Genomic DNA, 27937 nt, shown 5'->3' with positions numbered 1-27937 from the left:
TTTCTTTCTTTTTCTCTTCCTCTTTCTTTCTTTCTTTCTCTCCTCTTTTTTTTTCTTTCTTTCTCTCGCCCTCTTTCTTTCTTTCTCTCCTCTTTCTTTCTTTCTCTTTTCTCTCCCTCTTTCTCTCTTTTTCTTTCTCTCTCTCTTTCTTTTCTCTTTCTCTCTCCTCTCTTTTTCTCTCCCTTTCTTTCTTTCTCTCTCTCTCCTTCTTTCTTTTTCTCTTTCTTTCTCTCTCTCTATTTCGCTCTTTCTTTCTTTCTCTGTTCCACCAACAGGCTCCAAGGAAAAGATCCCTGGGTTTGGGGCTGCTCAGTCTAAAACGGGCCTCTTTTCTGTCTCAGGCCAGGCTGGGTACAAATGAATAACAGGCTACAATTGTATGTGGGTAAACACAGCTCCACACGTGAACATGCGTACATGTAGGGACTTAAATCCTTGAATGTAGACTGCATAGTTTAGGGAGAGAAGATGGCAGATTATGAACATGTTCTTGGATAATGGAAAGGCTTCCAAAATAGACTATTCTGATCATAGAATTAATTTTTTTTCATTTTGTCAAAGTCACTCGATGAACATCCATAGCCAGGTTCATTTTCATTGTGTGGCCACAATGTTACCATAACCTCAGTGCAGTCACCGAATTTGTCAGTTCGTAATAAAGTTGTGTGACACAGCCTGTGCGTCTGTTCCTGTTACCATGGAGCTGGAATGTGCAGGTCACTTCCGCCTGTCACCGGGAAGATGGCGGCGCCCAGAGGACACGCGTTAGTGCACCGGGTCCTGGCGGAATGTCCGATCACCAAAGCCCGGGCCTGCGAGCTGACCTTACCGCACGGGCCGGTGAAGACCCCGGTGTTTATGCCGGTGGGGACTCAGGGGACGATGAAGGGGATCACGGCCGATCAGCTGAGGGATCTGGGCTGTGAGATCTGCCTGGGGAACACCTACCACCTGGGGATGAGGCCGGTGAGGATGGACTTTATTTTGTAGTACTACAAGTCCCAGCTATCACCTGAAACCCCCATGCTGACAATGGGGGCGCATCCTTGGGATGAGGAGTCAGCAGGATGCAGAATCTTGATGTATTGATTGCCTGGAAACCAGATCTGGATCATCCACAGGGCAAACCAGGGCCTAGGCACAGCTGGAATCTACATGATCCTGCATTTAACCCTTTCCCTGCCAGAGCTGCTTTTGCATTTTTTTTGCACACGTTTAAAAAAAAAATAATTTTAGGCCTGAAGATTACACAAAACCCCCAAACATGATATATTTTCTGAAAGCAGATGCCCTAGAGAATAAAGTGGCAGTTTCAATTTTCTATGCCAAGCAATGTTACCGCAAAGGTCTAGGACACAGGTATCAAACAAGGCCCGAGGGCCGAATCCGGCCCTCCAGGCCATTTCATGTGCCCCTCAGACCTCTCCTGCAGCTGTGGCACCGCCTGCATCTCCACCTTGTCTCAGCAGTTGGCAGAAGAGAGGAAGACGGAACTCCTCCGCCAAATCCTGAGCTTCTCCATGCACCCGCAAGAGGTTCATCTCTGCTACCCCCCCAACCCTGGTCTCAGCAGTTGGCAGCAGAGAGGAGGACAAAACTCCTACAGATCCTGCACTTCTCTATGCAGCTGCAGCACAGCCTCGTCTCAATCTTCCCTGGTCTCAGCATTTAATAGTCTCCAGCATCTCTCCTCTGGTCCTCCTCCAGACCCTGCACTTTTCTACACTGTGATGTAGGGGAGAATAGGGTGCTCTGGACACCTAGTCATACAGATAAAACTGGCCCTTTGAGGGCAACCATAATGCTGATGCGGCCCACCATAAAATTGAGCTTAATACCCCTGGTCTAGGAAACACAAAATTTCAGTAAAAACAAACTAAAGTGAATTTTAGGGCAAACAAACACAATAAATTACCCATATTTCTGGTAAAATATAAAAGATGAGGTTGCATCAAGTATATAGATACCAAACATGCCAAACCTTAAAGTGGAGCTCCACTCAAAAGGGGAAGTTTCGCTTTAATCCTTTGTCCCCATTAGGGATTGGCACCTTGGGGGAGCGTGTACTCAAATTTGACTGGGCTCCCACTTCCACTGCAATTGCCTAAGGTGATCGGAAGCGGAAGTTGTCCTCCCTCCCTCTCCGTAGTCCTCTGGGACACGTGACAGGTCCCAGAATACTACGGGGCCATTCACAAAGTGCAGCGCTACTCACACATGCACAGTGAGCACCCGGCTGTGAAGCTGCAAGCTGTCACAGCCACATTGAGCACCAGGCTTTGAAGCTGCAAGCTGTCACAGCCGGGTGACCACACTGAAGATGCCGGGGAGAGAAGACGTCCGGTGAAACCAGCCATGGTGAGGACATCGCTGGATCGAGGGACAGGTAAGTGGCTGTATTTTAAAAGTCAGCAGCTACAGTTTTTGTTGCTGCTGACTTTATTTTTTTCAACTGGAACTCCACTGTAAATTTGTGTGCGCCTATGAATTGGCGGTAAACTTCAGTACCCCTCTACAGGTCATCAGTTTAGAGTTACGGAGGAGGTTCCCCTATGTGATGATGTGTAGGTTACAGGTTCTCTTTATTAAGACACGCAGGGTGTACTAGTCCCTGCATGTCTCCTCTGGGCTCCACTGGATGTATTGCAATACATTGCTTCTCAGCTATGCTAGCTGGGAAAGTAACAAGGGTGACTCAGAAGTGATGTAACACACATCACCTTCTGGGTCATAGAAAGAAGGGAGGTAGCTTTACACGGCTTTACCCTTGATGCCGTATAGTATACGCTATAAAATTAACCTCTTCACGCCAGCCGCACACAAATGTGCGGCCTCCTGGCATCTGGGCTTAAACGCCGAGCGGCCACACATTTGCGTGCAATGAAGAAAAACATATGCGCTCCCAGCATACATGTTCACGGAAAGGTCCCGATCTCCTCTTTCGATTGGGACCTTTCCCGATCATGTCACCGTGAATCACAGCAGTCACATGACCTTAAAACCCCGCCCCACCTCCCGGCTTCTGAAACCCTTAAAGGGCTGGGAGGTGCTGGCGCCAAGGGGTTAAAATTACTAGGAAGAAGGGGGAGAAATTTTCTTTTTTTGTTTGTTTGTTGCTTTTTTTTTTTTTTTTTATGTGCGTTTTTTTTTTTTTTTTCTGTCAAAGGATATTTTGCATGCCACTCCTAGCAATTTTCCACAATGGCACTTTAATTCCACTTTTAAAATTGAATAGATGGCTGTATCTGTGTTTGTGGATGTCTGATATTATATATATTTTTATAGGGTCCTGAAGTGATGAAGAAAGTGAATGGCCTGCATGGTTTCATGAATTGGGACCGGAACCTTCTCACAGTAAGTTGGGCGTTCACTGCAATACAAACGGTTGGAGCTAAATGTGCAAGATACTATAACCCGTAGGCGCCAATTAGAGATGCAGCTTCACTAGACTGCATTGTCCTCTAGACATCTGATCCTGCATTTCAGTAGGGAAACTCAAATGACTCTGATCTAGCAGAACATTTTTAGGGTAAAATCCTGTTAGATTCACTAAAACTATGAAATAATGCTTTTAACTCCATCCATTTATCCCAGAATGTAGTCTAGTGCTGGCATGTGATTGTGACATGTGAGAATAAATGTTTACTTGGCTTAGTTGGTAGCGAAGATGATTAAAACAGAAGAAGCACTATCAGCAATAATCCAGCCCAGTCATGGGGCACCATCATCCCAAGTAGGCTACACCCTGCAATCCCTGAATTAAAATGGCTATAAACCCTCACATATACCATGTGAAGTGACTGGCCTCAGATAATACACAAAGATAAAACAATTCCTCCTACATAATTTGTACCAGTTTATTTTCAGCCATTTGTCTTCATCCTTCTAAAACTCAGAGCTAAATATTTGTAAAAAGTTTTGAAAACCATTTATCATTTTCCTTCCACTTCACAATTATGTGCCACTTTGTGTTGGTCTATCACATAAAATCCCAATAAAATGCATTTACATTTTTGGTTGTAACATGACAAAGTGTGGAAAATTTCAAGGGGTGTGAATACTTTTTCAAGGCACTGTACCTGTCCACAGAATTTCTTATTTCTTTTTTCCATTCAAACCTCGCCACCATGGGTCAATGTCCAAAGAGCTGTCAAATGACGTCAGAGACAAGATTGTAGACCTGCACAAGGCTGGAATGGGCTACAAGACCATCAGCAAGAAGCTTGGTGAGAAGGAGACAACTGTTGAAGAAATACAAAATAACCATCAATCGCCCTTGGTCTGAAGATCCATGAAAGATTTCGCCTCATGGGGTAAGGATGGTCATGAGAAAAGTAAGGGATCAGCCCAGAACTACACAGGAGGAGCTTGTGAATGATCTCAAGGCAGTTTGGAACACAGTCACCAAATAAACCATTGGTAACATAATATGCCGCCATGAATTGAAAACCTGGAGCACCCACAAGGTCCACCTCCTCAAGAAGGCACATGTACAGGTCCATCTGAAGTTTGCCAGTGAACATCTAAATGACTCAGAGAAGGATCGGGAGAAAGTGCTGTGCTCAGATGAGACCAAAATTGAGCTCTTTGGCATTAACTCGACTTGCTATGTTTGGCGGAAGACAATTCTGACTATGACCCTAAGAACACTATCCCTACAGTCAAACACGGAGGTGGAAACATGCCCTCAACCAGAACACTGAAGATGAGTCGTGGATGGGTCTTCCAGCATGACAATGATTCAAAACATATCGTCAAGTCAACAAAGGAGAGGCTCAAGAAGAAGCACATTAAGGTCATGGAGTGGCCTAGCCAGTCTCCAGAGCTTAATGCTATAGAAAATTTATGAAGGGAGCTGAAATTTTGAGTTGCCAAGCGACAGCCTAGAAACCTTAAGGATTTAGAGAAGATCAGTAACGAAGAGTGGACCAAAATCCCTCCTAAGATGTGTGCATGCCTTGTAACCAACTACAAAAATAGTCTTACCCCTGTGCTTGCCAACAAGGGTTTCTCCACCAAGTACTAAGTCATGTTTTGCTTGGGGATCAAATACTTATTTTACTCACTGACCTGCAACTCAATTTATAATTTATTTGTAGCATGTCTTTTTTATGGATTTTTGAATGATATCATTTAAAATGCACCAGTGATAAAAATTATGCACATAAAACCTAGTTAGCAGGGAGGAGCTTGTCGGTCCAGACCTGAAAATTGGCTGTATTGCTGGGCCAGTGAGCTGTGGGGAGGAAATTCCCTGACTCTCAGTTGCATGTAATAAAGGGGCATGGATACTCATGACATCGTTGACTGAATATGGCCACATGGCTATTAAGTAGGCTTACACTGTCCTATTATGGTCATTTGGCCAAATTAGGTCAATGGTTTGATGTCATGAGCATCCCTGCCTCTTTGTTATGTGCAGCTGCATGGCAGGGAATCTCCTGCCCACAGCTTATTGGGCCAGAGGGAATTTGTCAGTTTCCCGTAGTTTTGGGCAAAATGGGTTGGGAGCGAGTTCGGCTCCAAACCCAGCTCATCACTACTAGTTAGGGCCTACACTCAAAGCTAAGAGTACTCTAGCATATGGAAACACGCTAGGTGTCTGTGGTTTATGGTTTCTTATTGGTGATTTTAGGACAGTGGTGGCTTTCAGATGGTGTCATTGGTGGAACTCTCCAAGGTGACAGAAGAAGGCGTTCATTTCTCTTATCCCTATGATAACAGAGAGATCTTACTCACTCCAGAAAAATCTATTGAAATCCAGAATGCTCTTGGTAAGTTTTATAAATGCATTTAAATTAAAACCATTGATTTGTTAGTCCCAGAGACGGTTCACATCTGTTATATTACTGTATGTCATTTTCTAAGGGAGGCAATCAATGGATTCTTCTACTTTTCTCTCTCACGCATCTGCTTTGTATCTTCTCACTCAGGTTCTGACATCATGATGCAGCTTGATGACGTAGTGAGCAGTACCATCTCTGGACCCCGTGTTGAGGAGGCCATGTACAGGTTAGCAATAGACAATGCCTGCAATTTGTTTTACAGATGTGCCTGCGCATTATCACATGTAATACTTCTCTTTATTAAGTTCTAATCACCTTCTTCCCAACAGTAATTATTTCAGACTAGGCTGAGTAAGAGTGGATGAGCTGGCTGCAAATATTCGGGTTGCAGGAAAGAAAATCGCTTGATTTCCCCATCAACACAGTCAGTGTTGAAGGGGGAATCCCTCCTGCAGTGCTACTGTGTTCCGCTGGCAGTGATTCTTCCCTGCCGGCAGAATACAATGATCACTGCTGGAGACTATACCCGCCTGCAGTAAGTACATGTAAATAATCTGACAGGCTGGTTGTACTGAAGTCAGTTGATGGATCAACTTCAGTACAACCAGCTTGCCCAGAGATGGATCGAATCCCAGCCGTTTCCTGCTTAACCGGCTAAGATTCGATCCATGTATAGCCAACTTTAGACTGGTTCTTTCTGCTCACCTCCATGTCTTCACTGTGTCCTGTACTATGTTTACTTGTCATGAAGTGGGGGCCAGCAGCAGTAATCAATGAAAGAGTCGCCTAGATTGAGGAGATCAATGCTCCCGAAAGTGTCAGTTTCTCAAAAGACTTGACTTTGAAGGATGATTTGGTGGCGCAGGCAGCAGAAAAGGCTGGTATTTACATTTTTTTATTTTTACAGGGAAAGGACCTATTTAATTTTTAAATCATTTACAGTGTCACTTTAAAGCTTAAGCGCAGCCAAAACAGAAGAATCAGCATAAGGGGCATAACTTACAGCCACTATGATGTGTCCCTTGTGCTGATTCATCTTCTCTTAGTAGTAATTATTATTATTATACAGTATTTATAAAGCGCCAATAGTTCGCTCAGCGCTGTACATTACAAAGGGGCACAGAACATGTGACAGAACAACAACAATACAATGCAAAACATGAGGGGATTGAGGGCCCTGCTCTTTAAAGCTTACAATCTAGGAGGGAGGGGATGGTGGCACAGGAGGAGATAGCTGTGGGGAATGGAGTGGTAGGAAGAGTGGAGGAGGTCGGCAAGTTAGCAGGGGGTGGGGTAGGCTTCCCTGAAGAGATGGATTTTCAGGGTGCGCCTAAAGGAGAGGAGAGTAGGTGATAATCTGATTGGTTGGGACAGGGAGTTCCAGAGGATGGGTGACACCCTGGAGAAGTCCTGGAGGAGGGCATGGGAGGAGGAGACCAGGGAACTAGAGAGAAGTAGGTCTTGTGAGGAGCGGAGTGTGCGTGCTGGGTGGTACTTGGATATTAGGTCGGTGATGTAATTTGGGGCAGTATGGTGGACGGCTTTGTACATCAGTGTTAGGATTTTGAATTTGATCCGTTGCGCAATCGGAAACCAGTGGAGGGATTGGCAGAGGGGGGTGGCGGAGATGGAGCGGTTGGAAAGGTGAATGAGTCTGGCAGCCGTATTCAGGATCGACTGAAGCGGGGATACCCAGCGGCGAGGCAGGCCAGTGAGGAGGGAGTTGCAGTAGTCGAGTCGTGATATGATGAGGGAGTGGATGAGCTGTTTAGTGGTTTCTGGGGTTAGGAACGTGCGGATTTTGGCGATGTTGCGGAGGTGGAGTCTGCACGAGCTTGTTAAAGATTGGACTTGGGGCTGGAAGGATAGGTTGGAGTCCAGAATGACACCAAGTACTCTGGCCTGCGGGGCGGGTTTGATGGTGGCGTTGTTGGACATGATGGAGAAGTCAATGGGGGGTGGTGTCCGGGCTGCCATCAAGGGGGCCTGACTATGCCCGCCGTTTTCGCTCAGCTGTTCCATTCATAGAATCCGTACTACAGTTTCTATGAATGGAACAGGATCTAAGAATGGAGGATGGGTGGATGACTGATAGGTCCACCCCCTCAATTTATAGATCGTGTTCTGTTCATATCTGGGCAGAAAGGGTAAGCTCTTGATGAGAGCCTGTGACAGCCCCTGAGTTTTATTAACCTCTGGCACATCCAAAGATTACGGTGGTGGGGGAGAGGAAGGACAGAGGAAGATTACTACTAACAGAAGAGGATTCAACACAAGGGACACATCCTACTGACTTTAAGTTAGGTTCTTTGTGCTGATTTTTATGCTTTTGATTTTGTTTGCACAAAGAGATCACATGCACAGAGATCAGGCACAGGTCAGCACATCTCAGGAGGCAGGTATGATCATAAACTAAAGGGAGTATTATAGATTAGAATAAAATGATCATGGGGCACACAAAATCCATGGTCATCTACATAGAATCAGGCAGAATTTTAAATTGTCTCATATTTCTAAATTGTTTTACTTTTGACCAGACTTCCTTCTTAATGTTAGATCCATCCGCTGGCTAGATCGCTGCCTTGCTGCCAATAAACACCCAGAGAAACAGAACCTGTTTGCCATTATACAGGGAGGACTTGATGCTCAGCTCCGCAAGAAATGTTTAGAGGGTACGTATGTCTGGTCATATCAGAGCCCTGCTTTACAGTACTGTGTGCACACAGGAGGCTTTAACAGGTAAATAACATACACTATATTGCCAAAAGTATTGGGACACCCCTCCAAATCATTGGATTCAGGTGTTCCAGTCACCTCCATGATGACAGGTGTATACAATCAAGCACCTAGGCATGCAGACTGCTACAAACATTTGTGAAAGGTTCGCTCTCAGGAGCTCAGTGAATTTAGGCATGGTACCATGATAGGTTGCCACCTGTGTAACAGCAACTCAGCCACCAAGTAGTAGGCCACGTAAAATGACAGAGCGGGGTCAGCGCATGCTGAAGCACACAGTGCGCAGAAGTCGCCAACTGTCTGCAGAGTCAATAGGTAAAGACCTCCAAACTTTATTGTGGCCTTCAGATTAACACATCAACAGTGCATAGAGAGCTTCATGGAATGGGTTTCCATGGCCGAGCAGCTGCATCGAAGCCTTACATCACCAAGTGCAATGCAAAGCATTGGATGCAGTGGTGTAAAGCACGCCACCACTGGACTCTAGAGCAGTGGAGATGTGTGCTCTCGAGTGACGAATCATGGTTCTCAGATGGATGGATGACTGTGTCTGGTTTTGGTGGTTGCCAGGAGAACGGTACTTGCCTGACTTCATTGTGCCACGTGTAAAGTTTGGTGGAGGGGGGATTATGGTGTGGGGTTGTTTTTCAGGGGTTGGGCTTGGCCCCCTCATTCCAGTGAAGGGAACTCTTAAGGCATCTGCATACCAAGACATTTTGGACAATTTCATGCTCCTAACTTTGTGGGAAGAGTTTGGGGATGGCCCCTTCCTGTTCCAACATGTCTGCACACCAGTGCACAAAGCAAGGTCCATAAAGACATGGAGGAGCCAGTTTGGGGTGGAGGAACTTGACTGGCCTGTACAGAGTCCTGACCTCAACCCCATAGAACACCTTTGGGATGAATTAGAGTGGAGACTGTGAGCCAGGCCTCCTCCCCCGACATCAATGCCTGACCCCGCAAACGTGCTTCTGGAAGAATGGTCAAACCTTCCCATAGACGCCCTCCTAAACCTTGTGGACGGCCTTCCCAGAAGAGTTGAAGCTGTTATAGGTGCAAAGGGCGGGGCCAACTCAATATTGAACCCTACGGACTGAGACTGGGATGCCAATAAAGTTCATGTTCGTGGAAAGGCCGGCCGACCAATACTTTTGGCATTATAGTGTACATAAAATATGTTAAGTGCACATATAACCTTATGGGAAGACTTATTAATCCTATGAAATGAACGGTCTGTTGACAGGGTCTCCTTAAGGGGAAAGGACATTTTCTTACCGATAGTGAAGTTAATATTGTGGACAAAGAAGACAACAAGTTCACAAGAAGATAGATGGCATCTATGTCAAACTATCTATAACAGGACTGGGGTGTTGATCATCGTCACCCACATGTAAAGCCATTTTAGAATGTGTGTCCCAGGGATTTGACAATAATTCACACCTGCAGCCATGTAACTCAAACAATTAACACTTGTTCCAGTCTTCATGACACCATGATAATAGGATCATGTAATTAGATTTTACAAACTTTCACGCCTCCAGTCATGTTCTGGACAATGGACATCTGCCTTGATACATTTTATGACACCCTGGTTATTGGATTAACCCCTTCCCACCTGCAATCTGTAGATTAAAGTTCCCCTGCAAACTGCCTTTTGCCAAGGATACATTAATCCACGTCCTCCCTTTCATAGCTACCAGCTATTGCTTTGCACAGCTGCTAAATGTCAAACCTGGCTGTTACTGACCGCTCCAGTACCCACTAACAATTGAAAACCAGAATGGTTACTGGTCGCATGATTACTAGACATCAAACTATGATGACCCCAAAAGTGGTTACATACACAAAGGGGGAGATTTACTAAAACTGATGCAGAAAGAATCTGGTGCAGCTGTGCACGGTAGCCAATTAGCTTTCCAACTTCAGGTTGTTCAATCAAGCTTTGACAATAACACCTAGAAGCTGATTTCTATGCACAGTTGCACCAGATTCTTTGTGCACCTGTTTTAGTAAATCTCCCCCATAGGTTATATAGTGGGACATCTGTAGCATTGCTCACACAAATTTTATTGGCATCAAAATATACAAAAAAATGTTCAATATACAACAAATTGTAACAAATTGATATACAAATTCTACAACCCTCCACAATGTTAAAATGACATCATTGTTACAATCTATATATCCATTCAGTCGAATCCGACCCTTGGTGATTGCATGGACCGTCACTCGTAAGCGACTTTTTCCATGAATTCTCTTAGCAATTATTTTACAGGGTAGGTTGCCAGGTCTTTCCATTGTTACAATAGTACCACCAAATATCTGGACCAGTCACACATTTTCTGCCATTAAATCACTTTCGATCACATATGGATCAAAATTGCAGTTTCTGAAACTGAGGTTACACCTCTTCCTAACATTACCTCAAGGGAATTCACTTCCATTGGATCACAGATGCTGTACTAAAATCATTACAATAGTTAACCAGAGGGAACACCCACTAAGCATAGCCGCAATGTCTATAAGGTTTTAGCACTTTGTAATAAATTTGTCTTATTTCTTCAAATAATAAAGGATCTTGGGCAGCGATCACCTCTCTTATCATACCTGGGGAACAATTAATGAATTTTGCAAAACCTCTAAAAGACACAGCAATAGCAGCAAGTTGGTAATGAATATCCAGCTGCAAGCTGCACTATTTATTGAGGCTATAGACATATCTCATTATGCAGTTAGTGTGCTAAAGCGAAAGCAGCGATAGCAAAAGTGGCTTCTCGGCCTTTTGGCTAAGATCAAGTGTAGTATCTGTTCTTATCAGTGTCCAGCAGGGGTGCTCCACGGTCATTTTAGCTTTGCGGGGATGACTGGTTGTATAGTACCCCTGCTGGTATGATGGGGGTCCTGATGGCTAGTACAGGTTGGAACAGAAACCGTGGTACCCATAGATAGTTGGGGCCCGGGAGTAATTCCCCCTGGAAAACCTGAGGGGCCCAGTTCCTCCTGATTTGAACGGATCTACCTTGTCTGGCCAGGGGGCACCGTGAACCAGTGCCCCCTGAGTGGTCGCCTCAGGGGTGCTCTTAGTAACACTTGGGTGTGGGACCCCAGCGCGTGAAAAGGCACATGGTCACTGTGTTCAAACACTTTTCTTGCACAGCGCCTTTAGGACCGGGCCTTCTGGCTAAGTTCTGGGCAATTTTTACAGGCCTCAGGGCCTGGTCTGTGCACAATCTGTACGACCACTTTTTATTTATTTATTTCTTCTCCCACGTTTGTCACTTTCACTTATGTGTGTGTTTTATTTCCTCACAGGATGGAGGGTGTGGGTCCTCGGGTCTACCTTGAAGTCTAGGGGGAGGATGTGTGGCCTTTTGGTTCCTTCCTCCCCTGTCCCTAGGTAGTTTTCTCTTCAGGAGAACCCCCTGGCCAAGTACTGAGTGGCTGGCTTCGGCTGGCCACAAAGAACGGTGGTCCGCCAGGCCTTTTGGATAGGTGGACCAAATGGGAACCTTGTCCCTGTCAGGAGCTTCGTGCCCAGGGGGATCAGGGTAGAGGTCCATCCCCCTCGGGGGAAGGGCAAAGCACACCGCTAAGTGCGCTTTTTTGTGTGGTGTTTTGCACTTGCACGTTTTTTATGAACACTTACGGGTTTTTCGTACGTTCGCGGACTTAAAAAAAAAAATAGCAAAAGTGTTGGCAAAATAAGCGCTGTAGTATCCGCAAATTAAAGCAGAGCTCTGAGCAAAAACCTCTTTACATGCCCTTGCTGCTGATTTCCTACCTTCACTGAATATGTCATCCATCTTCCCTTCTTTTGGTTCACTCAGTAGTTGCTCTGAAATAGCCTATTCATTTTCAAATCAAACTGTTAATTCTCTTTGGTTTCCTGTTTGTAAGACCAGTAGCTGCAATGCCTCTTATTCCCACATCCACTGGTCTTGGCACATCCCTTCTGTAGTTCTTTCTCCAGGAAGCAGTGATTTCATTCAGCTCCACTTGCAGTGGTGGGTGGACCAGGACATTCAACATGTACAGGCCTAGTGTACCCGCCCACATTCACTACAATTCCCAGTGGATGATGGGAACTGTAGTTTCCTTTTACTGCCGAGAGATAGAAGAACATATGATGTAATCCCTGCTGTTACACATCTTCCTTGGCAGAGCAGGCACTGTTATCTTGAATTGCATAGATGGAGTCATGAAACTTCAATTAGACTTTTCTTCTAAATGGTAAGGATTTTAAAAATTGTATTAACTGTTTAGTGATTTGTATAAGTGGTGTACTAATGGATGATTTTGTTTGCCTTTCCCTGAGTTCTTCTTTAATAAAGAGTATCAAGCTATAGCAGGCTGCACCTTTCATTTAGTCTGTAACAGTGGTTATTCACTTATGAGCTTAGTGGGGCCTCAATTGCAGCCCCTGACATCACCAAGGGGCCACACATAATGTTCAATATATGTAATGCTTGAGAGGACTGTCAAAAACTGCAGACCTAAAAGAGGAAATTAGGGTCTGAGAGTGTGGACATGCTACATATTTGGCTGGGGATGGCTGCAGAAGACAATACAAAACTGGGAACATGTTACATGAAGCTGGTAGAGATCAATGTTCCCACTACAAACTGCTAAGGTCCAAGGGCCACACATCATGTACCAGAGGGCCATATGCAGCCCTCATGCCTCAGTTTGGACACCGGGGGTCTATAAGCTTTAGATCATCATGTGGTTAGTATGCTGAAGCAGAGTTTGCAGATGTTTAATTTTTTTTTATGATATAAATCACTCTGAAACACAATGCCCCATCCAGGGGCGGACTGACCATTTGGAAACTCGGGCACTGCCCGAGGGCCCGGGGTCAGTAGGGGGCCCCATGAGATGCCCCTGGTACCTTATTTTCATAGGGTTTTTTGAGTTTGGGCAAGGACACAGGGGCCCCATGATCGCCTATTGCCCGGGGGCCCCGTGAGTTGTCAGTCCCATCTTAGCACCTCCATGCTTCAGTGGTCACTTCTACCCACCCCTCCATTATGTTGCTCCTCGACGTGGAAATCTATATCTGGCGATAAATGGCCATGATGGCTGCTACAACAGAACCTTTTGTCTTAATATGTAGAACCGACTGCCATGACTGGTGGTATTCTGCCACTGTGCAATTCGTCCCTGCCGTTAGATCAGCCTGCATAGGCTATCAAAGGGTGCAGCCTTGGGCTGGAGGGAATAGGACCATACCTGTGATGTTGACACGTTTTGCCTGGCTGCCATCAGAATGTATGGTTACTATGTCGGCTATGATTTAGTGATCACATGCAGACTGAATGCTTTATTCAGAAAAAAAATGGTTTCAGATTGCAAAGTCCAATGATGGCACTGTGCATCGATTTAATTCCCTAATATAATTATAGTATTAAATAATAATAAAAAGAATTAAAATAAAGTGTCATCCAACTTTAGCATTACATGACATGTCCATTTGAATGTCACAAACTGATACTAGTCATAGTATGTGAGGCTTCTTTTTTGTAGCTGGCGTCCCTCTTTAGGTATATTTCTTTGTTGTTGTAGAGATGACCAAGCGAAATGTCCCCGGCTTTGCTATTGGTGGCCTTAGTGGAGGGGAAGAGAAAGATCACTTCTGGAAGATGGTGACCCTCAGCACAGACCACTTACCCAGGGACAAGCCTCGCTACCTCATGGGGGTTGGGTAAGTCTAGTCTACCACTATACCTCTGCAGTATATTAACTGGTTCCATACCAGGCCAATTCTGACATTTCTTGCCTACATGTAAAAAAATCAGTATTTTTTTGCTAGAAGATTACTTACAACCCCCAAACATTGCATATTTTTTTAGCAGAGGCTTTAGAGAATAAAATGGTGGGCGTTGCAATTTTTTATGTCGCACAGTATACGCGCAGTGGTTTTTCAAACACAATTTTTTTGGAAAAAGTACAGTATAATGAATTCTATTTCACACATAACACACACTATATAATACCTAATTTTTTGTTACAATAAATAAAGATGATGTTACGCTGAGTAAATAGATACCTAACATGTCATGCTTTAAAATTGCATATGCCCATCGACCGGCATAAACTACGGTATCTAAAAATCTCCATTGGCGACGCTTTAAAAGCCTTTACAAGTTACCAGTTTAGAGTTACACAGGAGGTCTGGAGCTAAAATCACTGCTCTTGCTCTGACATTCACGATGATACCTCACAAGTGTGGTGCAATCACCGTTTACATATGCTTTCGGGACTTACGTATGCGTTCCGCGTTAGCACTGGGGAGGAGGGCGCTTTACATTTAAAAAAAAAATTATTTAATTTGAAACTTTTGTTTTACACTGTCTGTTTAATTTTCTTTTTGATCAACTTTATTGCTTTCACATAATGAACAACATCCCTTGTGAAAGCATGGCCCGTGACAGGTCCTCTTTATGGCGAAATCTGGGGTCTATTAGATCCCATATCTCCTCTGGCCTCCAATGCAGCTGATCAAACACTGGGGGTCACAGAGAGGAAGGAACAACGTTAGTCTCTCTCTCTCTCCCTCCCTCTCTCTCGCTCCCCCCCTCTCTCGCCCCCCCCCCTCTTTCCCTCTCTTGCCCCCCCTCTCTTTCCCTCTCTCGCCCCCCCTCTCTTTCCCTCTCTCGCCCCCCCTCTCTTTCCCTCTCTCGCCCCCCCTCTCTTTCCCTCTCTCGCCCTCCCTCTCTTTCCCTCTCTCGCCCCCCCCTCTCTTTCCCTCTCTCGCCCCCCCCTCTCTTTCCCTCTCTCGCCCCCCCCTCTCTTTCCCTCTCTCGCCCCCCCCTCTCTTTCCCTCTCTCGCCCCCCCTCTTTCCCTCTCTCGCCCCCCCTCTTTCCCTCTCTCTCTCGCTCCCCCTCTTTCCCTCTCTCTCTCGCTCCCTGTCTCGCCCCCCCCTTTCCCTCTCTCTCGCTCCCGGTCTCGCCCCCCTCTCGCCCCCCCTCCTCTCGCTTCCCTCTCTCTGCCCCCCTCTCTCTCCCCCTCTCTCTCCCTCTCCCTCCCTCTCTCTCTCCCTTTCCCTCTCTCTCTACCTCTCTCTCCCCCCTCCCCTCTCCCTCCCCCCTCCCTCTCTCCCCCCTCCCTCTCTCCCCCCTCCCTCTCTCCCCCTCCCTCTCTCCCCTTCCCTCTCTCCCTCTCCCCCCCCTCTCTCTCCCTCCCCCCCCTCTCTCTCCCCCCTCCCTCTCTCCCTCCCCCCTCCCTCTCTCTCCCTCCCCCCCTCTCCCTCCCCCCTCCCTCTCCCCCCTCCCTCTCTCTCCCCCCTCACTCTCTCCCCCTCCCCCCTCTCTCTTCCCTCCCCCCCTCCCCCCTCTCTCTCTTCTCTCCCTCGCTCCCCCTCCCCCTCTCTCCCCCCCCCCTCTCTCTCTCTCACGGCTCTGCAAACAGACTGGAGAGCCCAGGAAAGGAGGTGCTGCCCTCAGAAGTGATCCCTATGGACCGGCAGTGGTTAAAAAAATGACCTAAAAGCTTTAGGGCCTATTTTGTGGTGCACCACAATATATGGAAATAAGAATTTTCATGAAAACACTGACAACGCTAAGCCATAGGCGAACAATGCTGCTGTTAGTTGTGATGCATTGGCTTGGCATTGGGAAGTGCTGTTTTGGGGTCTCTTGGTAGGAAACTTTGCAATAGATCACAAAAAATGATTTGATTAAGATAACTTTACAATAAGCTATGATGCCAAACATACTGAAAATAGATTTTGGCTGTACATATACTTTAGGACACAGATAAAGTATTTGTGCTAGCATGAAAAGGTTTTGAGTTGTATGAAATCAGAAATATTGCACAGGGTGACAAGCCTTCATTACATAAAACAAAAGCAGAGGGCGCAGATTCAAGTGTAGTGAAAACATCACTTTATTGAAACTAGAAACAGCCAAATGGGCACTAACACGGTGAAGTGTGTCTTTTCATCATGTGAGTGCTGATTTGGCCGTTTTTTTTATTTTCTATATAATGATGTTCTTATTACACTTGAATCTGCGCCCTCTGCTTTTGTTTTTTGTGCTGACAGTTGGACATTCTCCCAGAGCTCTCAGAGAATCCGCATTGGTGTTTAGTGAAGGATGTTGGTTTAACCCTGTCCATTCCAGAATCCACTCTCTTGGACACCCAGCAGTATTCAGTTTTTCATATTTTATTTTTATAAAATATTGCTCACACTTGAGTAACTGGGTTTATACTGACAGCAAGTGTAACATTTTGTGCCATCTACTGTTCGTTGTTTGCTCTTTATGACAAGCCTTAATTGGAGGTGGGATGTTTGGGTAAAATTTGAAGAATGACCAAGCATCACAGTCTTTCAGTACAAATTTTCATTTTATATATGCTTCAAAAGACAATATTTTGCATATATTTAGCTGTCATTTTTATCCTTGTTTATTTAGACTAGGTAATTCCTGCTGTGGATAGATCTTCTCATCCATATATCTGTCCTACCACCTTCTGTTTCCTCTTTACAGATATGCCACTGATCTCGTGGTATGTGTGGCCCTCGGTTGTGACATGTTTGACTGTGTCTTCCCCACAAGGACAGCTGTAAGTAGAGGCATAAGAAGTGCTTGTTATGGGGTACAGTGGCCTTTAAAGCATATCCATCATACATGCCTCTGTGTCTTGCAGACATAGAGAGGTTTTAGTGATCATAGGATAGATCAAGAAGCCACATGGATTGATTACACTGGTGTGTGACTACTACTATATAAAAATCATGGCATGGATAGGCAACACTGATGAGCTGGCACTGATGATGCTGCTCTGCTGGGCAGCACTGATGGGTGGCACTGCTGGGTACAGGTGGGTGGCACTGCTGGGTACAGGCGTGTGACTACTACTATATAAAAATCATGGCATGGATAGGCAACACTGATGAGTTGGTACTGATGAGCTGGCACTGATGATGCTGCTCTGCTGGGCAGCACTGATGGGCGCACTGCTGGGCAGCACTGATGGGTGGCACTGCTGCGCACAGGTGGGTGGCATTGCAGGGCACAGGTGGGCAGCACTGATGGGTACAGGTGGGCGGCACTGATGGGCACTGATCATCACTTCTCTGGCAAATGCTGTGACAATGTGAGGAAAGTGCAGTCGATAACCGGCAACTGTATTTACCCGGTGATCTGCTGTGTCATTGGACACAGCTGATCACGTGGTAAAAGGCCGCCGTGATTGGCCGGTTACCGTATCATGTGATCATCTGTGTCTGTAGGACAGAGCGATCACTGGTGGCGCTGGGTGCGCTCCGCTCGGGTAGCTCAGGGGCCGTGTTCCAGAATTACGTCCATGGACGTCGTCCCAGAGCCAGACAACCGCGCTGTAGCCATACTTCGGCTATAGTGTGGTAGGGAACTGGTTAAAAAAAAAAGTCTGGTGCACTTTTCAGCCCGGTTCAGGTGCGATTTCCAGTGTCCTAAATGTTAACAATTCGCACCTTAACCACTGAAAGAAGTCGCACCAGATGGGGCTTGGAATCATGCTGCAAACTGGCCCTACACATATGTGAACCCTGGCTCAAGGTATTTACAAATGCTGCCTGTAAATAATTTTGGGTACAATAGGTTTTTTTTGCCATTTCACAGGTGCACACAATTTAAAGGCTTGACAAGTTTGATATCTATTTACTGAATGCAACCCCATTTTTTCTATCCTTAAAAAAAATGGAATTATATTGTGTTTGTATGCACTAAAATTAATTTTAGTGTAATTGTTTTCTAAAAATATAGATTGGATATATAGTTGCGCAAATTACGTGCAATGTAATAACCCCGCATAATTCACTTCTACAGGGCCTTTGCTTTCAGAAAATATATGTATTTGGTGTTTTAAATAATTTTCTATAAAAAAATGCAGATTTTAACATATGTGCGAAAAATTAAAAAAAATTGTTCTGGATGCAAAGTGGTTAAATTCTACATAAACTGGTATTTTTAGGAACTTTTAAAAGTTTTTTCAGGTAAATGAACTTGGTTCTGCACACCAATATTAACTGCAGATTCCCGGCAGAGGGAAACATTTAAGCCTCATTCACAACATACATACGGAAAAACACTTCCTTTAAGAGATTCAGGTGATCGCATATAAATATAAAAGACTTCATAGTACATACTGCTAGTTTTATTTAAAACCTTGTAAAAAGATTCATTCACATTTACAACAAGGATGCAATACATAGTCAGGTCTAAATCCAAAATGCTTACCGGCCAGGGAGACTCCACGATGCTGTTACAGGCTAGCCCAGTGTGAAGACATCAGTAAACCATGCCCACCCGACACGTTGCGTCCATCCGGACTTTATCAAAGGCCTGGTGTCAACCACTTCCCATTTCTTGTACAGGCATCACAAGGACAGGAATCGGAGGAAACTCTCCCCATTGGGGTCTCAGACACAAATAAAAGCCTGACAGAAACGTAAACTCTACTCTAAAACTTACTAATCGTAGCCATTCAGTGTGCCCTGTTTTGAATTGTAGATTGCTTCCATGTATCCTGTGTTGCCAGTTGGATTAATAACACTGTTAATCTCTTTTTTTTTTATTGGTGTTATGCAGAGATTTGGCTCCGCTTTGGTTCCTTGGGGCTCCTTGCAAATAAAAAACAAACAGTTTGCAAAAGATTTCCAACCTATAGACAAAGACTGTAAATGCCCAACCTGCATAAGGTAAAAATATTATATGTATAGTACTGTAGAGGGATTATCCAGTTATGAGGTATAGTAATGTATCTAAAGCCAAGTTTACCAGTCCTTAGACATGGTGGCTGTATTTGTTTCCTTAATATTGGCCAACTGTGGTACTATTTATTCTTGATTTAGTCGCCCCCACCCAAGACAACTGCCCATTAGGCTTTATACTTGCCTTCAGCCTTGATCCTGTGCTCTTCACTGTGCTGCCCTATTGCTTGCTTCACGTGCGTGCCGCAGCCTCCTTCATTACTATGAGAAAGTCGTACCTTGAGCTACTTCTTGAGGTGTGAACAACGGCTGTGGCACGCATGTGCAGGAAATACCGGCCATTTTCAGGGGAAAAGGCTGTGCATCTTTGTACACAGCTTTTCAGTAAAGATCGCTAAAACGGCTGTGCACTGAAAAGATTGCTGAAAGGCTGTGGAGATTGATGCATCAAGTAGAAAGGCAACACTCAGGGAGATGAGGGCAACTAACTATAAAAGAAAGACCAAGCCACAGTTCTACTTTAAAGTGTTACTAAACTTACAACAGTAAAATCAGTCGGTGTATACAGAAGAATACTTGTTATGCTCACTGTGGAACCTAAGGGGTTAATCCTCTGCCTTGAGTAAAAAGGCTGTTTGATCCTGACTTCTCTGCTCCTCCTCTTGTTCAAATGTCCATGTTTTATCTCCTGATAAGACATAACCATAGCCATTCTGCACATGCTCAGTTTAGTGTGTATTGCTAGAGGTTTTTTTTTTTTTTTCTCTTGGGAGAGTGCATGTGATCAGCACAGGGCCAATCAGCACTGTCCAGACAGAGATCAGGGGTTTTGCATCCGCCTAGAGCAGAAAGAAAATTCCTCTTACAAGCTTTAACCAGTGGTCTGCTGAACACTGATAGAAGTCACAAGATTGCTATATACTGCTGATGACAAAAGGTATTTAGCAGTTTATATTTACTAAAATAACTGCATTTTCATGTTGTGTGTACTGTGGGAGTCCAGATATAGTGAATGCAGGATCCTGGGAGACCAGATATAGTGAATGCAGGGTCCGGGGAGACCAGATATAGTGAATGCAGGGTCCGGGGAGACCAGATATAGTGAATGCGGGGTCCGGGGAGACCAGATATAGTGAATGCGGGGTCCGGGGAGACCAGATATAGTGAATGCGGGGTCCGGGGAGACCAGATATAGTGAATGCGGGGTCTGGGGAGACCAGATATAGTGAATGCAGGGTCCGGGTAGACCGGATATAGTGAATGCAGGGTCTTGGGAGACCAGATATCGTGAATGCAGGGTCTTGGGAGACCAGATATAGTGAATGCAGGGTTCTGGGAGATCAGATATAGTGAATGCAGGGTCCGGGGAGACCAGATATAGTGAATGCAGGGTCCGGGGAGACCAGATATAGTGAATGCAGGGTCTTGGGAGACCGGATATAGGGAATGCAGGGTCTTGGGAGACCGGATATAGGGAATGCAGGGTCTTGGGAGACCGGATATAGGGAATGCAGGGTCTGGGGAGACCGGATATAGTGAATACAGGGTCTTGGGAGACCAGATATAGTGAATGCAGGGTCTTGGGAGACCAGATATAGGGAATGCAGGGTCTTGGGAGACCAGATATAGGGAATGCAGGGTCTTGGGAGACCAGATATAGGGAATGCAGGGTCTTGGGAGACCAGATATAGGGAATGCAGGGTCTGGGGAGACCAGATATAGTGAATGCAGGGTCCGGGGAGACCAAATATAGGGAATGCGGGGTCCTGGGAGACCGGATATAGTGAATGCGGGGTCCTGGAAGACCACATATAGTGAATGCGGGGTCCTGGGAGACCAGATATAGTGAATGCGGGGTCCTGGAAGACCACATATAGTGAATGCGGGGTCCGGGGAGACCACATATAGTGAATGCAGGGTCCTAGGTTTAGTAAAACTCTAAGCCCTGGTTCGCACCGGTGCAGCTTGTCATGTGATTTGGCAGTTTCCAATCGCATAGCAAGTCGCATCCTATTGTCGACAATGGAACTGTTTGAAGCGATGCAACTCTTGACTCCATCGGAGTCGCACTGATTTCGAAAGAAGTTCTTGCACTAATGTATTTTTTGTGATTTCAGGTGGGACTTGCATAGACATAGGTGCATTAAGTCGCACAGATATCTGCCAAGTTGCACTTGAAGTCGCACTGACATGCAAATTTAAATTGTGCAACTTCAAGTGAAGTCTCATGATTTTAAAGTCTGATCCAGTGTGAACCAGATTTTAAGATTTTTTTCTTTTAATTTCACACTTCTTGTCCTAGGGTGACAACATTCACTTGCCGTAATATCTATAGAGAAACTGTGTAGTCACCGTAGGCTGCTCTTTTGATTTGGAATACAGGACCTGTCCCTTCTCCCCATCCCTAATATATAGGGAACATTTTTTTGTGGTGCACAGAAGAGAACTGGCAAAAGCTGATAACATTATTTGGGATTTCAGTGCAGTGCAGGACATTATAAAAACACTGGATTTCTGGCAAAATCAACAGATATTTTGTTGTACTCGGCTTAAAAAAAGAAAAAGAAAACGAATACAGCCACTAAATCTAAAGCCTTGTACACATGATGAGAATATCGGATGAAAAATACTGCTTTTGGATCGATCGTCCAATAATCTGAGCATTACTACACAACTTTCAAGAGCCGATCATGACAGTTTATGCAAAATTTATCTGAAGGGACAAGCATGAAAATGTCATCTCATATGATAACAGAACGAACAATTTTTGTTTTAATCAGTACAATATTCATCTGTAAAAAATCGAGTGACCAAGACCATGCATGCTTGGAAACAAAAGAATACATGACAAAAGAATACATTACATCACTTTGAAAGTTGTATTCTGTCATATGAGAAATTTTGTATCTTTAGTAACCTCTTCATGTTCGATATGAGACTAGTATGCAAAAAAAAGCCTGAACGAATATTCGTCCGAGTTTGTCATCATGAGTACTAGGTACGAGGACTTGTAATCTGCAATATTTTACATCTTTGTTTTTGGGTTTAGAAACGGTTTAATAACAATAGCAAAAACCCTGACCCCAGAGCTCTGTTATAAATATTTATTAGTTTAAAAACACTTCAAATGAAGTAATCACTAATATCCTTTTTATTTAAATTTTTTTTTATTTAATCATTTATATATATTTTTTTTAAATTCCTTTTTACTGGTGTTTGATGTTAATTCATATTTCAGAATCACTAAGAGCACTTATCAGTGATTACTCAATTGTATGTGCTCTTAAACTAATACATATTCATAGCTTGGCTCTGTGGTTGTGTGTTTTTTTTTTTTTTTTTTTATAATCTGCAATTGCCATGATCTGTGAAAAAGGTCGAGGTTTGGCTTTGCAAAGAAAGTAGGTACTGACGTTAATTCTAGAGGAATACATTCTATTATTATTATTAGAATTATTTATTTCAAATTAGAATTATTTATTAGAGTTTATTTATTTTTAGGAATTCTACTCCTTTACAAAACACTGGTTCAATCTCATCTTGGATATACAGTTCAGGTTTGGTCATCAGTCGTCAGGAAGGATCTTGTTGAATTAAAAAGAGTTCATTGAAGGGCAACAAAATTATAAGGGGGATGGAGAACCTCTGCTAAAAGGATCAATGACATTGATGACATGATTACAGTTTTCACTCTGGAGCAGTAATAAATATATAATTACCAACAGACAGTCTCTTTATTGCAGAAGAGGCATGCAATATTCCATTTGCAGGAAAAAACACTTACCTGCCTGTTCACAACCCCCTGCAGAATATCCACAGAGCTGTGCATGCGCAGCTCTGTGTACAATAACAGCACAGTGCCAGTGTGCCGAGGTAAACGACTTTCGTGCATGGGCAGGGGTGGCATCTTCCCACACCAGTTGAAGACCAGCACCCGGAAGAAAGTGTTGGTGAGGGACCTCGCAATGTTCAGACCATTGGAACATAGGTGAGTATTCTTGCCTTTGGTTCTGCTTTAGGAGGGGATATGATTACAGTGTATACATATATCACAGGTGACTCCAGTACCTGTAATAAACGGTTTACTCTCAGGTCCCCGAAGAGGACATGTGGCCACGATTTGAGGTTAGAAGAAAGGAGATTTAACTGTACATTGCAGAAAGAGTTCTTTACTGTTAGAGCAGTAAAAATGTGAAACTCCCTACCCCACATACGAGCTGAGAATGTCGACAACTTTTAAAACCTCTTCTTCCTCTGGTAGCAAAATATACAGGGCAATGGGAGTTGTTTGAGAATAAAAAACTCATACACACATGTAGGCTGAACTGGATGAAACTGTGTCCTTTTTTTTTTTTTTTTTGTAACATTATAAAGTATGCAACTATGTATACATTTTGTGATTTCCGCAGTCCCTTATTTTAAAGTAACCCTGTTTATGATTTAAAATCTATAATTTAATCATTTAACTGTATATAAGAGATTAAATGCACAACTCTCCTGCTGCCTGAACTGGTGAGCTCCACTCCAATCAGTAGAAATAGTCCCCAGAAGTCCACTAGGAGACCAAGACTTCCATGAGTGTCGATCTGGGTCCAGCGCAGCCCTTACTGGGTCCTCCTGCTGATCTCCACATCTCTGTCTCTTGCTGTGATATGGAGGTCAACAGGAGGAACCTGTGAGTGCTGTGGGGTACCAGGAGCTCGATACTCATGGAAGTGTTGGGTTCCCAGTGGACTTCAGAGGACCATTTCTACTGATCAAAGTGGAGTTCAGTGGTTCAGGCAACAGGAGAGGTAAGTTTTCATTCTTTTTGTTACAGATAACTGCTTAAAATTTACCCAAAATGCAGCTTTGAATCTCTGCGCAGGCTGCCCTGGTCCTTTTCGGTGGGTTCCGCTAAAGGTTGCAGGCTGGAAGAGAGTCTGTTCTAACTCGGAACACACTGTACAAGCATAAAAAAAATTCCAATAATCAAACTCCATGCCAAGTCATATGTCACACAGACAGTAGCTGTCTCAGCTTGCTCCATCTAGACCACACCACCAAATATGTTTTGCCTGGCCCCAAGGTGTGGCAAAAAAACATTGGCGGCATGGCCTAGATGGCGAGAGCTGAGGCTGGTACTATCTGTTTGACATATCAACAGCCAGTGAGGGAACTCCAGAACACTACCGTGCTGGAGTGTAGATGAGTTTAGTTTTCGCTTTGATTTGAAGTTTTGGGCCAGAGACAGGGTCACTTTAAAACATAATCTCATGTTTTAATGGAGTAGAGTTCTCCCACATCAAAGCATCTAGAACTATATGAACTCAAAAATGGTATTTGTTTAATTCAGTAGTTAGGAATGCTTTCAGGCCAAGAGTAATTATATAAATGCATTTAATACTTTTTTTTTTTTTCTTTGTTTTTGTTGTTTAGATACACCCGTGCCTACATCCACGCTTTGTTTAAAAGCGACACAGCAGGCATGCATCACATTACAATCCATAACATTGCATACCAGGTGAGCCGGCCGCCATGCCCCCAGGAGACGATAAAAGTTTGTATGAAAGGTGGCACTGTACTAAAGATAATAATGACGCTCAGATGGAAATGGGGATCGAATTTTAGCTGCTGTTTAGCAAGTACAGATTACAGACGGTCTCACTAGATGGGAAGAAACCAGTTTGGGTAAATCTCCAGCAGCAACACGAACAGAAATGAAAATTTTTCTTTAGTTGAGTAAGGGAAGACCAGAACCCTGTCAGATTTGTATTTCTAAACTCAAGTACAGCACTCCTAAAACAAAATTCATAGCAGTCTAGTATATGTGTCTATAGTAGAATGTCAATTTTTGACGAAACATGTAGGGCTGAGACCGTGCTCGTGACATCACATATTACAGAATCTGGAAGCAATCTGTGTATTCCCCTGGGGAGTTTTTGATTTGTACTATGCATGATATGACTTCTCACTTTTAGTGTCATACCATTCCGGTAAACCACTGACCTGGGTATTTGTGTGGGAGCAAAGCGTGTGCTTTTTTTTTTTTTTTTCACCTGAAGGAGTTATTTTTTTTTTTACACTATGCAAAGATTGTCTTTTACAACTCATGGTGGAGTTCCTTTGTTTGCATGGAAATTCTACTATAGACACGTATCCTGGACTGGTATGAGTTATGTTTTTATCAGCGCTGCACTTGACTTTTGGGTTTTTTTTTTTTAAATCGGATGACTTTTTTTTTTTATTAGAGAATTTACTTTGGATTTATTTTATATTGCCCTTTTGTATCTAATGGTGTGCTGGCTTAGGGATTTTACCATTTAACACAATTTTTTTTTATTTTAAAGAGATTTTTATTTCTGTCGGTCTCTCTGTTGCGGATTTTCTCTCATTCCCTGTCTGGTTAAACTGTTGTCACTGTGTCAGGTAGTCTTTAACAGATCCAGGTAGCAGACAGAAGTAGCCTGTTCTTTCCCACCACAGTGTGACACCAACAGGAGGAGCTATGTGAAATGGAGTGTGTCCCTCCCAGCATAAGGTGACACAGATGGGAGGATTTATATGAAGTGGAGTCTGTACCTCCCAGCACAGGGTGACACAGACAAGAGGAGCTATGTGACATAGAGTCTGTCCCTCCTACCACAGGCTATGTGACATAGAGTCTGTCCCTCATACTACAGGGTGACACAGATGGGAGGATTTATATGAAGTGGAGTCTGTCCTTCCCACCATAGGTTGACACCGACAGGAGGAGCTATGTGACATGGAGACTGTCCCTCCCAGCACAGGGTGACACTGACAGGAGGAGCTATGTGACCTGGAGACTGACCTGCCTACTACAGGGTGACACTGACAGGAGGAGCTATGTGACATGGAGACTGTCCCTCCCAGCACAGGGTGACACAGACAGGAGGAGCTATGTGACCTGGAGACTGTCCTGGCTACTACAGGGTGACACCGACAGGAGGAGCTATGTGACATGGAGACTGTCCCTCCCAGCACAGGGTGACACAGACAGGAGGAGCTATGTGACATGGAAACTGTCCCTCCCAGCACAGGGTGACACAGACAGGAGGAGCTATGTGACCTGGAGACTGTCCTGCCTACTACAGGGTGACACAAACAGGAGGTGCTATGTGACATGGAGACTTTCCCTCCCACCAGGGGATAACTCAGAAGGGTAGGAGATGTTGATCTTGGTCTTTCTATTTAATAACTGATAGCTTTTTTTTTTTTTCACCAGTTGAATCTGATGCATTCGGTAAGGGAGAGCATTCTGCAGGGGTGTTTCCCTCCGTTTATACAGGATTTCATGAAGACCATGTATGGAACAAAGGATAAATACCCACAGTGGGCTGTTGATGCTTTAGAGACTGTCAATATCACGTTAAAGTAACTCCATTATTGATGATACTACAACATTCCCTCCACTTCTGAACTGACCATCTTCTTTGACACAGAGGTTGCTGTATAGAATCCACTCCTGTGGTGCCATTATGATGAGATGGTGCTTTAATTATGACTGGATGGAGGTCCAAAAGCAAAACTTGTTTAAGTGTGTATATACTGTATGTTTTATTATATTTTAATGCTTTCCTCTCCAAATATTTTGAATCTCTTTTTTAACAATAAAACTGTCTTTTTGTTTGGTGCTTGTTTGTGGAATTTTTCATATTGTAACAATTTTGGGGAGGGAATAATTAATCACAGCTGTGTATTCACTGTAAAGTTCCTCTAAATTTTAATGGGGTTTGGTTAAAGCAAAGGTTTAATGTGTTTTTATGTGTGGGCATATTGTGACTTATACTGTGCTTACCTTTTGTAATTTTGATAACATGTTAAAATGCTGCACTTTTCAGTAGTTTTTGTTTTTTTATTAAATTTAGGTCATTCAAAATGTACTTTCAAAGGAAAGATCTGTTTTGATACATATGTTGTTGTTGTTCTTTTAAAGGAAAAGTTTTTAGTGTATTTTCATTAAGTGCTAATTTTAAATTTTTATTACACATTTTGTAATTTTTTTTTTGCATAGTTGTACTTCCATATTTTTGTCATGGTGTTAAGTTTAAATATTTTTAGATTGGCCACTAGGTGGAGCTCTGTATTTTTTTGCCTCTCCTGCTGAACATGCATGTAGTGATTTTCCCATGCAGGGCAAAGCAACAGGTTTACTCTGGGAGCATTCCCCATAGCTGTTTATGCTAACTACCCCCCACCCCAACAGTTTGATAACATGATTTTATTGTGTATGATACCAAACCAATTTATTGGGCCTGTCCTCTTAAACAAAAAAACAAATGTTACAAAAGGCATTGTAAACTCTTGTTTACCTGTGCTGTACATGCCTAGGCAAATCATTAAAAGGAAAGAGTAGAGCAATTATTTTGGCAGTTGCAAATATTTATAGCTTGCTTCCTAATTTAGTAGGAAAAGAAGGAATCCTTTGAAGGGAGAAGAGGCAGAGTGAGGTGACTGTGGACCAAGAATGGAGAAGGCAGTGTGGGAGCTTATTGTGGAGCAGGGATAGAGAAGGCAGAGCAGGCACATAGAGGGGACTGAGGAAAGAGAAGACTGATCTGGAGCTAAATGTACGGCTGGGATAAAGCTGAGTTGGAGCTGATTGTAGAGCTGAAGCAGAGATGGATCTGGAGCCGAGTGTAGAACATGAATAGACAAAAGCAGGGATCTGACTGTGGACTTAGGAGAGGAGACAGATCTGGAGCTGACTGTAAACTT

General features: G+C 44.0%; 1 protein-coding gene and 1 pseudogene across 1 annotated transcript; both read left to right on the top strand.

Moving 5' to 3' along the window:
* Positions 1 to 707: 707 nt before the first annotated feature.
* QTRT1 (queuine tRNA-ribosyltransferase catalytic subunit 1) lies at positions 708 to 26845 on the top strand. Its single transcript, XM_089656331.1, has 10 exons — positions 708 to 966; positions 3286 to 3354; positions 5636 to 5774; positions 5934 to 6012; positions 8343 to 8458; positions 14085 to 14223; positions 17013 to 17088; positions 19098 to 19207; positions 24638 to 24722; positions 26445 to 26845. Exons 1-10 carry the CDS (start codon positions 709 to 711, stop codon positions 26595 to 26597), a joined length of 1224 nt encoding a protein of 407 aa, XP_089512457.1. The 5' UTR covers position 708; the 3' UTR covers positions 26598 to 26845.
* On the top strand, positions 11289 to 11466 carry LOC149442225 (U2 spliceosomal RNA; annotated as a pseudogene).
* Positions 26846 to 27937: the final 1092 nt, after the last annotated feature.

The sequence above is a fragment of the Staurois parvus genome, unplaced genomic scaffold (assembly GCF_062004578.1).
Source record: "Staurois parvus isolate SC_StPar_1 unplaced genomic scaffold, SC_StPar_1.0 ptg000900l, whole genome shotgun sequence".
Lineage (NCBI taxonomy): Eukaryota > Metazoa > Chordata > Amphibia > Anura > Ranidae > Staurois > Staurois parvus.
This window is presented reverse-complemented; position numbering and strand designations above follow the sequence as displayed.